Source organism: Aspergillus lentulus, assembly GCF_001445615.1.
Source record: "Aspergillus lentulus DNA, contig: Alt01, strain: IFM 54703, whole genome shotgun sequence".
In the NCBI taxonomy this organism is placed as follows: Eukaryota; Fungi; Ascomycota; class Eurotiomycetes; order Eurotiales; family Aspergillaceae; genus Aspergillus; species Aspergillus lentulus.
Window position 1 is genome coordinate 3,508,392 of NW_028322123.1, and position 12,130 is coordinate 3,520,521.

The 12,130-nt window shown below is 51.7% G+C and overlaps 4 protein-coding genes across 4 annotated transcripts; all 4 read right to left on the reverse strand.

The window, feature by feature from the left end:
• Nucleotides 1-27: 27 nt before the first annotated feature.
• Nucleotides 28-1,389, reverse strand: ALT_1071 (CVNH domain-containing protein; the record flags this gene model as incomplete). Its single annotated transcript, XM_089599089.1, has 4 exons — nucleotides 28-209; nucleotides 270-378; nucleotides 1,003-1,187; nucleotides 1,248-1,389. 4 exons carry the CDS (start codon nucleotides 1,387-1,389, stop codon nucleotides 28-30), a joined length of 618 nt encoding a protein of 205 aa, XP_089456753.1.
• Nucleotides 1,390-2,351: 962 nt separating this feature from the next.
• Nucleotides 2,352-3,649, reverse strand: ALT_1072 (oleate delta-12 desaturase; the record flags this gene model as incomplete). Its single annotated transcript, XM_033564058.1, has 3 exons — nucleotides 2,352-2,719; nucleotides 2,773-3,553; nucleotides 3,608-3,649. The coding sequence occupies 3 exons, from the start codon at nucleotides 3,647-3,649 to the stop codon at nucleotides 2,352-2,354; spliced, it is 1,191 nt and encodes a 396-aa protein (XP_033419949.1).
• Nucleotides 3,650-4,795: 1,146 nt separating this feature from the next.
• ALT_1073 (putative phenol monooxygenase) lies at nucleotides 4,796-9,497 on the reverse strand (the record flags this gene model as incomplete). Its single annotated transcript, XM_089599090.1, has 7 exons — nucleotides 4,796-5,797; nucleotides 5,851-6,240; nucleotides 6,303-6,531; nucleotides 7,366-7,735; nucleotides 7,792-8,254; nucleotides 8,307-8,329; nucleotides 8,384-9,497. The coding sequence occupies 7 exons, from the start codon at nucleotides 9,495-9,497 to the stop codon at nucleotides 4,796-4,798; spliced, it is 3,591 nt and encodes a 1,196-aa protein (XP_089456754.1).
• A 570-nt stretch (nucleotides 9,498-10,067) lies between these two features.
• On the reverse strand, nucleotides 10,068-10,676 carry ALT_1074 (uncharacterized protein; the record flags this gene model as incomplete). The annotated part of the gene is made up of 1 exon (XM_033564061.2): nucleotides 10,068-10,676. The coding sequence occupies one exon, from the start codon at nucleotides 10,674-10,676 to the stop codon at nucleotides 10,068-10,070; it is 609 nt and encodes a 202-aa protein (XP_033419952.1).
• Between the last annotated feature and the right edge of the window lie 1,454 nt (nucleotides 10,677-12,130).

A 12,130-nucleotide genomic window follows, 5' to 3' on the forward strand; every position in this document is an offset into this window, starting at 1 on the left:
TGATCCAACCGCCTCAATGCAAGAAACTCAAACAACCCTCAGTTGTCCATCAAAATTGACAATCTTTTCAGAAAGATTGAGCTCTTGACGATTTGCCGACCCCCCGTCTTTATTCATCTCGGCACGCATAATAGCCCCATGCTCGGTCTGCTCTAGGGAGACCTGTCCCGCAGAGTGTGTGAAGTTCTGTCCTCCCCACACAAGTCGTCCTGACGCAGTTAGAACCTAAGTCTCCAGATTGAACATGCCCACCGGGGAGGAGGGAATACCTTTTTTTTCACCAATATGGTCATCAAGTCGGATCTTGTTGGGGACCCTCCGTCCGGAGCTATTACGGGCGTCAGCCACGAGGTCAGTCGCGCCAATCCTCCGAATAATCTGAAGGTGTTCGCAGGTTTTGTGGAGTGACATTTCCCCTGTTGTGACTAAGGCAACTTCGAAAACTGCTGACAAGCGGAGCTGAGGTTATATACCGCCCAGCTGTACTGAGGCGTTGCTGTCTCTATCATTGCAAGATGACATCGTGTTGAACACATTGTTACGCAATTTTTCTGCTACTCTGGAATGGTCGTCCGGACTCTGGAGAGGGCTCCAGACATGTTTGCGTCGAGGGTTCCATGGTTGACACCGCAATGGATCGTGGCCGGCTCAAGTGAGTCTGTCTCTAGCGGTGAGGTGACAGTCAGCGCCTGCTTCAGAATGTGTCACTACTCATCAGTCAATCTACTCGAGTTCAGACTCATACGTCGCTGTGGAATGTAACAGCGAAGTGTTCCCGGGCCTGCAGTACCACTACATGAGTTCTCAGGATGACTGAAAGAACTGTCCATCTACACAAGCAAACACTTCCTGCGACTGGATATACGGGAGAATTCTCCTCTCGCCCATCTCCATTCATTAGCACTATGTCTATTCGCATCCCCACGACCAATCAATCAAGGACCCTATCTCGACATCAGTATCAACCTATCCTAACTGCCATCAACAAGAGAGCAAACTCACCAAAAACTTCAAATGCCCATCATTATTAGCAATCTTCTCCGAAAGCATAATCCCCTGCAGCCCCCTCGACCATCCACCATCTCTCGTCTGCAGCTCAGCACACAGTTTAGGTCCATACGCGGTATGTTCGAGCGAGATATTCCTCGCCGTCCGGGTGAAGTTGGTGCCGCCCCAGATGAACCATCCTATACTATTAGCTTCTGCAGATAAACACAATCACAACTATGGAAAGGGGGGGTATATACCATCTGTATTGCCAATATGATCATCAAGTCTGATCTTGCGCTGGATCAGCTGGCCATGGCTATCGCGGACATTGGCCAGGAGGAGGGTGTAGCCGTCCTCCTGGCGGATGTGGATGTCTTGGCTGGATTGGTGGAAGGACATGCTTTTCTTCTATTAACAATCTTTGAGACAGAAACTTGTTGACGCGAGTTGAGGTCTGAGAACGAGCGGAGCTCAAGGCTATATATACACGCGCAGCTCCTGGCTGTCGGTGAGGCATTGCTGCCCTACAGTGTCTAGTCTACGGTCTAGCTTGAAGTCGACTAGCATGCAAGATGACATAAAGGTGGATCGTGGCCGCAGTTATTGGGAGGTGAGTGTGTACACGGTGGGGCGCAGAGCTAGCGGTGAGGGTTTATTTATCCTGCAGGCTGCAGGCTGCAGTTATTGGTTGCGATACTGTCTTCTGCATATGTCGCGGGGCTGGATGAATGCGTTCGTCACATTTCAAGATAATGCTCAGTCTGTACTCATACAGAGTAGAAACAGTGGATGTGAATGTAGAGTGCTGGGTACCACTAGTGTGGCGGTGCTGAAGACTGGATGAGAACATCAGTGGGTCTGTAGCTATTCCTGGAGGTTTGTTTGTTTGAGGCTTTGCAGTCACCGCCACTTTTATCACATGGATCGATCGCCTCGACGAGAGACAAGAGTCCCAGGTAGAGCTGCAGGGTGCCATCCTGGCTACTTTCATTGTTACACAGCTGCCTCATGATCTCGTGACTACAGTCTTCGAGCTTAGTTAAGGTCTTCATGCTTCGATCCATGGTAGATTATTTAGTGGTTGTTTACTTTCCTCACTCCGCAGATGCGATAGTATTGTCTCTTAGTCGTCCTTCCGTCGGTATGCACGAGGAGGAAGCTACATAGGTTAATAAATCTGGATTCGCAGCATGAGTTTCACGAATGATTAGTATAATCACACTCTTCAGCTCTAGTTCTAATACATCTAAGCGTTTGTCTATATACACATCGACCATCCAACAAAACAACTAGGGTATGTCTATGACAATTAGTCTATCTCCTCAAAACTCTATGTCTATCCAATCCACCAACGCCACCAATTAATTCCCCTCATCAGCCTTCACGAAGTGCAGCACACCCGGCTGCGACGCATGCCCCTTGGCCGAAACATAGACGCATTTCCGGAACGTCGTAACCAACGAACCAAGGAAACTCTGTTCCTTCTCCTCGTTGTACTGGGCCCCGAGCAGAGGCTGGATGGCCCAGGTGGCCTGCTCCGCCTTGTAGAAGGGGATCCGGCTGAAGAGGTGGTGCACAACGTGGTAGTCGATGATCTCGTGGAAGAAATGGCGGCCGATGAAGCCCATCGTGCGGTCGACGGTGGCGAGGGCGCCCTTGGTGTAGGTCCACGCTTCGGGGGTGTAGTGAGGGACGGAGGGATGGGTGTGTTGGAGGTATGTGATGGCGACTGTTTACATTAGATATATATTCAAGTTGAATCTGAGGAAAACGGGGACATACTCAGCCAGTGGTGAACCCACAGGTAAGGGACAAAGTAGAGCAGAACGACGTTCCATGCCCCGATCTGCGTGCTCGCGTAGTACAGCACCGAGGCCATGATCAGCAGACCCAGATCGGAGATTGCGATGGAGAGACGCTGCGAAGGGCTCCACAGCGCGCCGACCGGGTTGAAGTGGCTAGCCGGGCCGGTCTTGGGCTTGCCCTCGGGCCAGCTCTGCGCGCCGGCGGTGGCGTTCGTCAGCAGGTACAGCTGCCACCCGCCGAGCTGGTGGCCGATGAGCTGCAGGAAGGAGACGATAGGGGTCTCCTCGGCGAGGTGCTTGAGCTGCTCGATGCGCACGTTCTTCTTCTGCGCGAGCTGCTCGTCCGTCCACGGCACGAAGACTGTGTCCTTCTCCATGTGGCCGGTGTACCGGTGGTGACGGGCGTGGGTGATCTTCCAGGAGAAGTAAGGGACGAGCAGGAAGGAGTGAGTGGCCCAGCCGATGAAGTCGTTGATGCCCTGGTAGGGAGAGAAAGCCCCGTGGCCGCATTCGTGGGCCAGAATCCACATCCCTGTTCCGACGCAGCCCTGGAAGAAGCCATATGTGGCCCAGGCGAGGGCGCGGAGCGGTAACGAGGGGATGAGATGGATATGGAAGGCGCCGTAAGTCAGGACGGCGCAGTAAAGGATATCACGGGCGAGGTAGAGGAGGGAGGTGACGAGCGAGGACTCGAAGCATTCTTTGGGAATGGCATCTTTGAGCGATTTGAGACTCGGAGTGTTGTCTTGGACAACAACCTAGGAGTATGTGAGCATGCTTTTCTGATCCATATTGCACAGAAAGAAACATACCTCTGTCTCTGTCTGTACAGCTCTCTTGCGAACCTCCGCCATTTTCCCAGCTGTCCTTAATCGAAATCGAGCAATTGGCAAAACTGAAGGTGAAAAAAAAGGGAGAGGAAAAAAAAATATCTCCCCAGAAAAGGCCAGCAAGCCATTCGCTATCGTACGATAGCTAAGCAGCTGGAACCCGACATCGCAAGCGAATCCATTGGCCAATCTCCTTTCCACCAAATGTTTCCAGAAAAGCGGTTCCTGAATCTGTCAAACGGGCTCAAGTGGATCATTTTGACCACTCTGGCCAGTCGGACACCAGCATTGTCCATGTGCCTGAGGTCCGTTTTTTAGCGGAGTGTTAGATTTTGATCCATTGATGCCCAGCCGTTGAGAAAGGTACTCAACATACCCGTAAGGAGAGAGCTATGCTCGGTTAGGAAATTGGGGCCAAGGGTTGAGATAGGAGTAGGAGTCCTCTTGCATTTCGGAGAGCTTGTCTGATACAGAGTACACGGAGCAGTCAGTATGGGATTGGGGTCCGACTACATGATTTGATTCAATTCTATTGCATTATACTAGACAGTTGATATGCTGCACCGCATGGAAGTTGTGGCTTTCTTTCTACGATGCATGGCTGGACGCCTCTCTGATTGTTGATTTTCACATGGAAAAATTCGAAATTTTATTACTGGATCGGGAATAGCGGATTTACCTTCTGCACGCTAAATTTAGCCAAAACTCAATTGGCCTCGGATTTTGAATTATTCCGTAGCATGTGATCTGTACCTCAGCCCCTTTTCGAGCGTCCAATCAAATATCAAATTAGAAGGGTACAGTATTCTGGGCAGGAGGCTGATCCGATGTCGTGCCGTAAAGCCACGTTGACTTCAGTATCCACGATCTGCGAAGGACCGAGATGGAAGTAGCGGTCAATCCAAAAGCGAGGATTGATGTAGCCTCAGAAGCCAGTATTGACTGGATGCGGTTGATTCTGTTCGTTCACGCAAAGACCTTAAGAGCATGACACTGTGAGCAGCATTCCGGACTTCCAGGTAAATCTGGCTCGACGACGTCTTGGGTGGTAACAAAGATCAGACTCCGGGACACGATGTCTTGAGACGCTGGCAGAACGTGCATCTTGACATTGAGCTAGGCTATCTACAACGTGCTATGTAGCTATGTACTTTCAACTAGTGCACACATCTAACCCGCCGCATATGGACTGCGCTTGCGCAGAATCTCTCCATATTTCCAGAGGAATATAGGCGCCGGTATCCCCAGACCAATAGACACAAAAGCTAACAAACTATTACCCCATCCGTAGTGCAGCGCGTTGTACATGTACGGTGCAAATAGTGGAAAGGCGAATCCACATATGCAACGCAAGAAAGCCACCGCGGCTAGGGCGCTGGCAGCGAATCTCGTGTATGTATCCACCATGTAGGTCTGGATGCACTGAAAGGCGATGATGTTCCCAGCACCGAAGAGACAGGCACCAATGTTAGGGGCGATCCAGTGGCGGCGAAACTGAGCGGTCCAGCCATAGATAAATAGACCCACTGGGGTGAGGAAAGCGCCCACAACCAAAAGAGGTACTCGAAATTCGGGCCTGCCGACGTTGTTATTACGGGCTTTGAGCCGGCGATAGATGCGGTCATTCAGTGGAGCGCATATCTGAGAGCCCAGCCAGAATCCCAAGCCAAGGGAGATATAGTTCAGACCACCAATACCCGTAGATTCATTGTAAACACCTGTCCACAGAGAGCTGAACGTCGAAAGGACAAGGTACATCGTCCCATAAATAAAGGCCATGTACAGCGCCAAGACTTGAACGATGGGCTGGGTGGACAAGAGGCGGAACGGCCGCACCAGCGCAGTCCGCATCGTTTGCGAAAGGGTTTTGTTCTGTCGCTCGGTTTCAGTCTGGTACGCCGAATCACCCGTCTCCTTTCGGATCCGCTCTGCTCTCCATTTCAGAATCTTGGGTGCGTATGTTTCACGGAGGAAGAATAGCCCCCCGAATTGGATGACTCCGTCGGCAATGGAGGTGGCATAAAAGACCCATCGCCAGGTGGTGTCTTGAGAAATGAAGCCACCGACTATAGGACCGACAGCTGGACCAAGGAGCGGAGCAAGACTGTAGATTGCAACACTTTTTCCGCGCTCTTCTGGTTTAAAACAGTCCGAAAGCACACCTCCACCAACCTAAAGGTCATTAGTTATTTAGTGGAAGACTATTTATGGGAAAAAAGACTCACAGCTAACGGAGCACTGCCTCCAAGGCCAGACAGAAATCGAAAAGCGATCATCTGCCCCTTAGTTCGCGAGACGCCGCATGCGATGTTGAACACGAGATAGAACAAGTTGGACAATTGCAGAACGATAACTCTTCCGTAGATCTCTGAAAGCGGCCCCAGAAACAGAGGTCCGACGGCATAGGCCAACACGAAAATGGACAGAGTAAGCTGGGAAGACACCTGGTCCTCGATATGAAATTCGCTTGCAATCGACGGCAACGCAGGGGCAACCATGGACGAAGATACTGGGGAGATGAAAGTGAAGAGGGAGACCGTGATAATAGCAGCCCATTTTTTCTTGTTTGTCCAATTCTTAGGGTTCTCAGGGTCATCGGGGCCATCCCATGTTACCTGTCTCCGCGTTATTATTGCCCTTGGACAGAATGCCTCTTCAGATGACGGCTTGATCTTACCAGTTTAGGATCCCGAGATCTGTCAGACTTGGCCGTTCGTGACTTTTCCAGCGTACTCTGATCGCGAGCAGCCGCTTCCAAATCAGTGTCGCGTTCATTCAAGATTCCTGCTCTAACTTCAAGCACGGGGGTTCCCTGCTTCTCATCATCATCCTTTGCAGACGAATCTACTGCATTGGCTTCAGGAGCGTCGTCATCGCTATGGTAGACCGACTGATCATCCAGGTGCCTGCCAGAGTACACTCTGTCGAGGTTCCCTCTCCTAGGTCTGGATTCCGACCTTGTCCTCGTTATGGATAGGAGTCTCAAACTCCGCGAACGTTCTGATTCCGTTGAATCTATGGGTGACAGGTGCTGACTGTCATTCGTGCTATTTACCGATGTTGATCGCGATCTAGTTTGTCCAGTCTCCTTCCCTCCATCTTGAGTCATGGCCAACCACTTCGTAAAGATCACGCGACTCTTGTAGATAGAGACTACTTCGTTGATACCAAAGTTCCGGTAGAAGTAGACAAGAATAACGATAAAACAGGCACTGTTGTATCAACACGACCACCACAAGAGCCCCCCGGAGGACCGCAAGCAGGGCCAGAGCAGGTTTTGTATGGCGATCCCACCTGCAAGAACACGACTGCGGCGATAAAAGCTGCTTAATGCCGACAAGTGGAGAGAGGCCATGGCGGGTTTTCACCAGATAGCCCATCATCATTGGAGAAGAAAAGCTTGACACACACGGTGTCGGGTTTTGGCTCTCCACCGTTGACGGAGAGCCAACGGACGCTCTCCATGAGCGGCCTGACCCGTCATCGCCTCCATTGTGGCCAGTCAAGTGTCGTTGACCATGACGAAAAGGTGAGGAAAAGAGGAGAAATCGGCTTTTCGGCACTGTAGCCACGTGCCGGTGACTAATCTTCTGCTTTGTCCGGTCACGTGATGTCTCTTGCTAAGAATATCTCAGCGACATTCTTATTGTCTGCAATCACAAAATCAATTGCATTGGAGAAATGAATCGGTACTCGTTATATATGCGACGCTATCTTAGCTTTAGACAGTCCTCAAGCACCTTTCTAAGTACTCCTCTACACGCTTCACATCATCCAACGCCGCCACCATGCCGACATATCCATCAGGTCGAACGACAGCCAGAGCACCCTTCGTCTCGTCTACGCCGTAGATCTTGTACACATCGTCTAACTCGTAACCGCTGTAGAACCGCATCTCCGAGTGTTTCTTAAGCTCACTCGGCACATCCTGCCACATGAACGTCTTACCCAAGCGAGGATGGATAACCACCTGCTCAATAATGTTCGGCGGGAATCGTGGAAGGACAGATGATCCAAGAGTGGTCAATACCTGGGCAGAAACGCCGTTGAGGTCAAGGAGGTCGGAAGACGTGAGACACAGAATGCGGAAGCAACCTGTCGACAGAAAGTCTGGATATTGTCAGTGTTGGCCTCCAGAGGAACGGTGTGACGCGGGAATAACGTACCGTCATGCAAGTGCCGTCTGTTCCCATCTGCATGGCGCTTGCATCGAACGTCAAGTAATCTTCTGCCTGGACGAAGAACACCGGACAGGTAGTCTGTCCCGGTAATTGGGTTTTCTACGCCGTCCTCCGAAACCTTGTCCACCATTAGGCTACTAGGATACTCAATACCACAACCACTGGTGAATCCATTGCCCGTGCTAAAGACTTCGAGGAACTGTTCGTGCGTGAGTCCCTCGACTCCGTCATCTGACGCCCCAATCTTGCCGGAGAACATGGACGAGAAGGCACGATCGAACGCGATGAGTTCTTGGGCGATTGTATGGCGCTCAGAGTGGTATGTATCCACAATGGCATCGGGTTGTCCGGGAACCGCCGAATCAGGTGTGAGGCCATGCAGGGAATACGCCAGTTTCCAAGCTAGGTTATACGAATCCATCATCGACACATTCATTCCTTGGCCAGCCTTGACCATCCCATCAGCAAATTATCTTGAAAGGCTTTGGATAGCCACATACCTTTGGGCTATGTGTATGACAAGCTTAAGCAGATCGGACAATCAGCAACCTTCATCAAAGCGCTTAAGGACACATACCATCTCCCACAATAAACACCCGATTGATTCCCTTGGAGTCTTTGACGGTGAAATTGTCCGTGACTCGCTGCCCGATCTGGTACGCAGCCCACCAGTCGACTGCACCCTCTTCCTTAGGCCGGATATAGTAAGGTTTGAACGCTTGCGCTGCATGCCGGAAAATCGATTCCTGAGTCACCTGGCTTCTACGCGCGCGTGCATCGCCCTTGGACTGAGAAGTAGTCCCATTAACAGGCTTCTGGTCCTCTTCAGGAGGTGTCTCTTCCGGTACTTGAACATAGAGACGAGTCAGGTAGTCGCCCGTCGCGATGCGCTCCCGCGGGATGACCATGACAGACCCGGCCGGTGAATGGATGGCGCAGCGTCTTCGAATATCGGGGAAGTCAGTGTCGATTACCAGATCGACCACGCCCCAGATATGGTCCATCGACTCGCCGACGAGCTTGAGTCCCATGCAACGCCGGACTACCGAGTGGGCACCATCCGCGCCCACCAGGTGTTTCGAGCGTATTGTGCGGCGGACGCCGTCCGTCTCGACATCGGCGACCACTGGGAATTCTGCATCGCCCGCCTCGTCGATCTTGACGCCCACAAGCTTGGTGTTCCGCTGCACGCCTTGTCTCGAATACCGGAGCAGATCGGTTTCGAGGATTCGCTCAATGCGACCCTGGTGGATTGTGACTTCGTGTTGAAAGCGGGCAGGCACAGCCACGTCGGGAATGATTGACGTTCTCTCAATCACCTTCTCCTTGTCGGGCGACGGATTCCAGAACGCCACCTCTTCCATGTGACAGCCATCGGTGAGAATCTCGTCCGCGAGCCCGAGAGATTTGAGGACTTCGAGCGTGCGCGGCTGCAGGCCGTCCGCCTGGCCCGATTTGAGCGTGCCTGGTTTCGCATCTATACAGAGCAGAGAGTCATCGTTGAGGCCGTATCGTGCCAGAAGCAGGTTCAGCATGAGCCCTGCAGGTCCAGCACCGACAATGACGACTTCATATTTCTCCGCTCCCTCAGGACGCGTAAATCGCGGGGAAAGGCGGGGAAGTGGAGGAGCGAAGGAAGGCAGAACGCGCAGTTCACGCGACGAGGCGGCGTATTCGGTGAATACAGGCATAGAGAAGATATTGCAGCTGAACAGTGCATTCAATGTAGAATGGCGATGTCAAAATCGAGAAGATACGTAGACAGGGATGGGCACGGCGATTGCGACTGGACTATAAGTGCAAGCAGTTGGATAAGTAATAAATCTCCTTTGGGATGGAAACCACCTGTGACGTCGCGGAGGATTTCAATCTCAGAGTGATCCTTCACGATAATGCTGCACCAGACGCCATCATTGGTTTTGGTATGTTCGGAAATACGGCGGATGCAGAAAGATGGGGTGCACAATGATAGCTTGAACGAATAAGGTAGGCATCCCACACTGGAGAAGCAGCTGCTGACAAGATGATTACACGAAGCTCATCAATCACGCTGATCGACCCCCGATCGGCTCATGGCTTTCTGGTCAAGCCTGGTGTGATCCACTATCGTTGACAGTGGATCCGTAGTGGGGGGCATTCTTCAATGGTAGAGTTACTAGCAGTATGCCTCGGAAGCAAGTTTTACAAAAATGGCATCTTCCAAGATCAACCCCTCACAGGGGAACTTTCAATCCACTACGGAGTGGCACATCCAGAACCATCTAAAGCATACTAGGTATCACACTCGCCTCCTCCCGCGTCATCGCACGCTCAACCTGCTCCCTCGAAGCCCTGATCCAAGTCTCGCCGAGACCATACCGTTCCCCTCGGCTCTCCTCCTCCCCCCAAAAAGCCTTGTATTCATCTTCCCAGAAAAGCAACGCATTACCCTCATGAAATCCGCTAAGAATCACGGCAAACGGCTCGCCATTGCAACACGCACACCCCTCGTCTAGGCTAGGAGGGAGATGCACAGTCCCATCTTCCAACCCCTTGTCGAGCTGCTCTTGGCTTGATGCATACAGTGCTTCGATCATGGAATCGAGGGATACGTGCAGGAGACGGGTTTTGAAGGATGCTCGTTCGCGGGTACAGCGATCCGCGGCGCGGAGGTAGAGTATGCCCAGGTCGTCGAGCTTGCCTGTTCCTTCGTAGGTAGGATGCGTCACGAGGCGTTCGCCTGTTGGCGTGATGGAGGAGGTTAGCTCGGGGAGGAGGTGTGCCAAGCTTTGGATGGTGTCGTGGAGGGGTAGGGAGGAGAGTCCGTCGATGTGGATTTGCAGGGGGGACTGCCCCGAGCTGGTTCCCTCTGAAATCGAAGTCGAATGCATGATTGCTATTGAGATGAGTAAGTGAGCAGGCTGTTGTGAAGTCGATGTTAGCTTTGATCGCGGTCGTCGGTCACTGAAAAAGACGGAGATTTAGACATCTAGTCCTCCTCTTCAGTTTGCTGTAGCCTGACAGACTTAAGGAGACACGTCACCCATCACGTGTGGACGTTGTAAACAAGCAGATGTACTCCCATTCTACACTGCCTGGGAAACAACGACTTCAAGCTACTTCGCGAGAAGAAAGATTCAACATTCCAACACCGTCATCGGATGTTGGACGGTATGAGGACTTCTTGGCGACTATTGCTACACCTGCGCCTATTAAAGACCCTATATCCCATACCGTTGAATAACTATAGCAGAGAACATCGATATCGCTCGACAGTCTAGGTGATTGGTTACTTGAGGGTATCTAGAACATGCTGTATTCAGCTCTTATTCCACCATCAGCAACCCTCAACATAAACAACCAGCCTGAACCAGGGCCCTCAATCGTTACCCCTTCAACAACGGTTGGCTACTATTCTTGAGCCGAAACCCCGCATTTTACTATGTCCAGTTGTGGGGCAAAGTTTGTGCCAGGGGGAATCCCGGTTGTATTCAATGATGTGTATGGACGGAATAACGGATATCTATTCATCTGGAAGTAGCATCAGGGTGGCTAGAGCAGGGTGAAAAGACCTTTCTACTCCTGGAAAATGCTTTCTCCGGTGAATGCATGCATCATCCCCTCCTCATACTTAATCTCGGGGTTTCTCCGCCGTGGAAAAATGTCCGTGCGTTGGCAGGTGGCTAGTCCCGTCTTTGGGCGCTCAGATTCCGCCGTCGTATGATATGTCAGTTGTACACAGGGGTGTGTTTATGCGGGGTTTTTCGGCTGGATACCGGCATAGCCATAGCAAGGCATGTCAGGCAGCATTACCAACAAGTCCATCTGGTCGAAGTTGCAAGTCATGCGCAGCGATTGGGAATCACAAATGGGGTCAGGATAAAGTCCTTCCGGCTATGGACAGCATCAATTTGTCCAACTCACTAACATTGGCAGGTCATAGAGTGAGGCTCGGCCACTCAACGGTCGGTTTCCGTCAAATCAGCTCACTGAAACAGACGCACTATACGGAGTCTTTCGGTTATGTCTGGAAGCTTGCTTTCTGCATATGGTCCCAAATATTAGCATCACGAATCCATTCCGTAAAGCTTCTTACCCCGCAATTGGAGTCCAGGGTCAACCACCAGGGACTTGGGAGAGGAGAAGGGGGAATCCCGAGACTGAAGCACGTATCCGCCTCCGCAAACCGGAAGTAGATGGCAGCGATGAAATCATGCTAGCTTTGTCTGTTGAGCCAGTCGAAGGACGGAAACGGTAACGGACGTAGGAAGCTCATGGGCCAACGCGAATAACTAATCCTCCCCGATCCTGGGTTCGCTTGAGCGGCTGTTGGCGTCCCAACGGG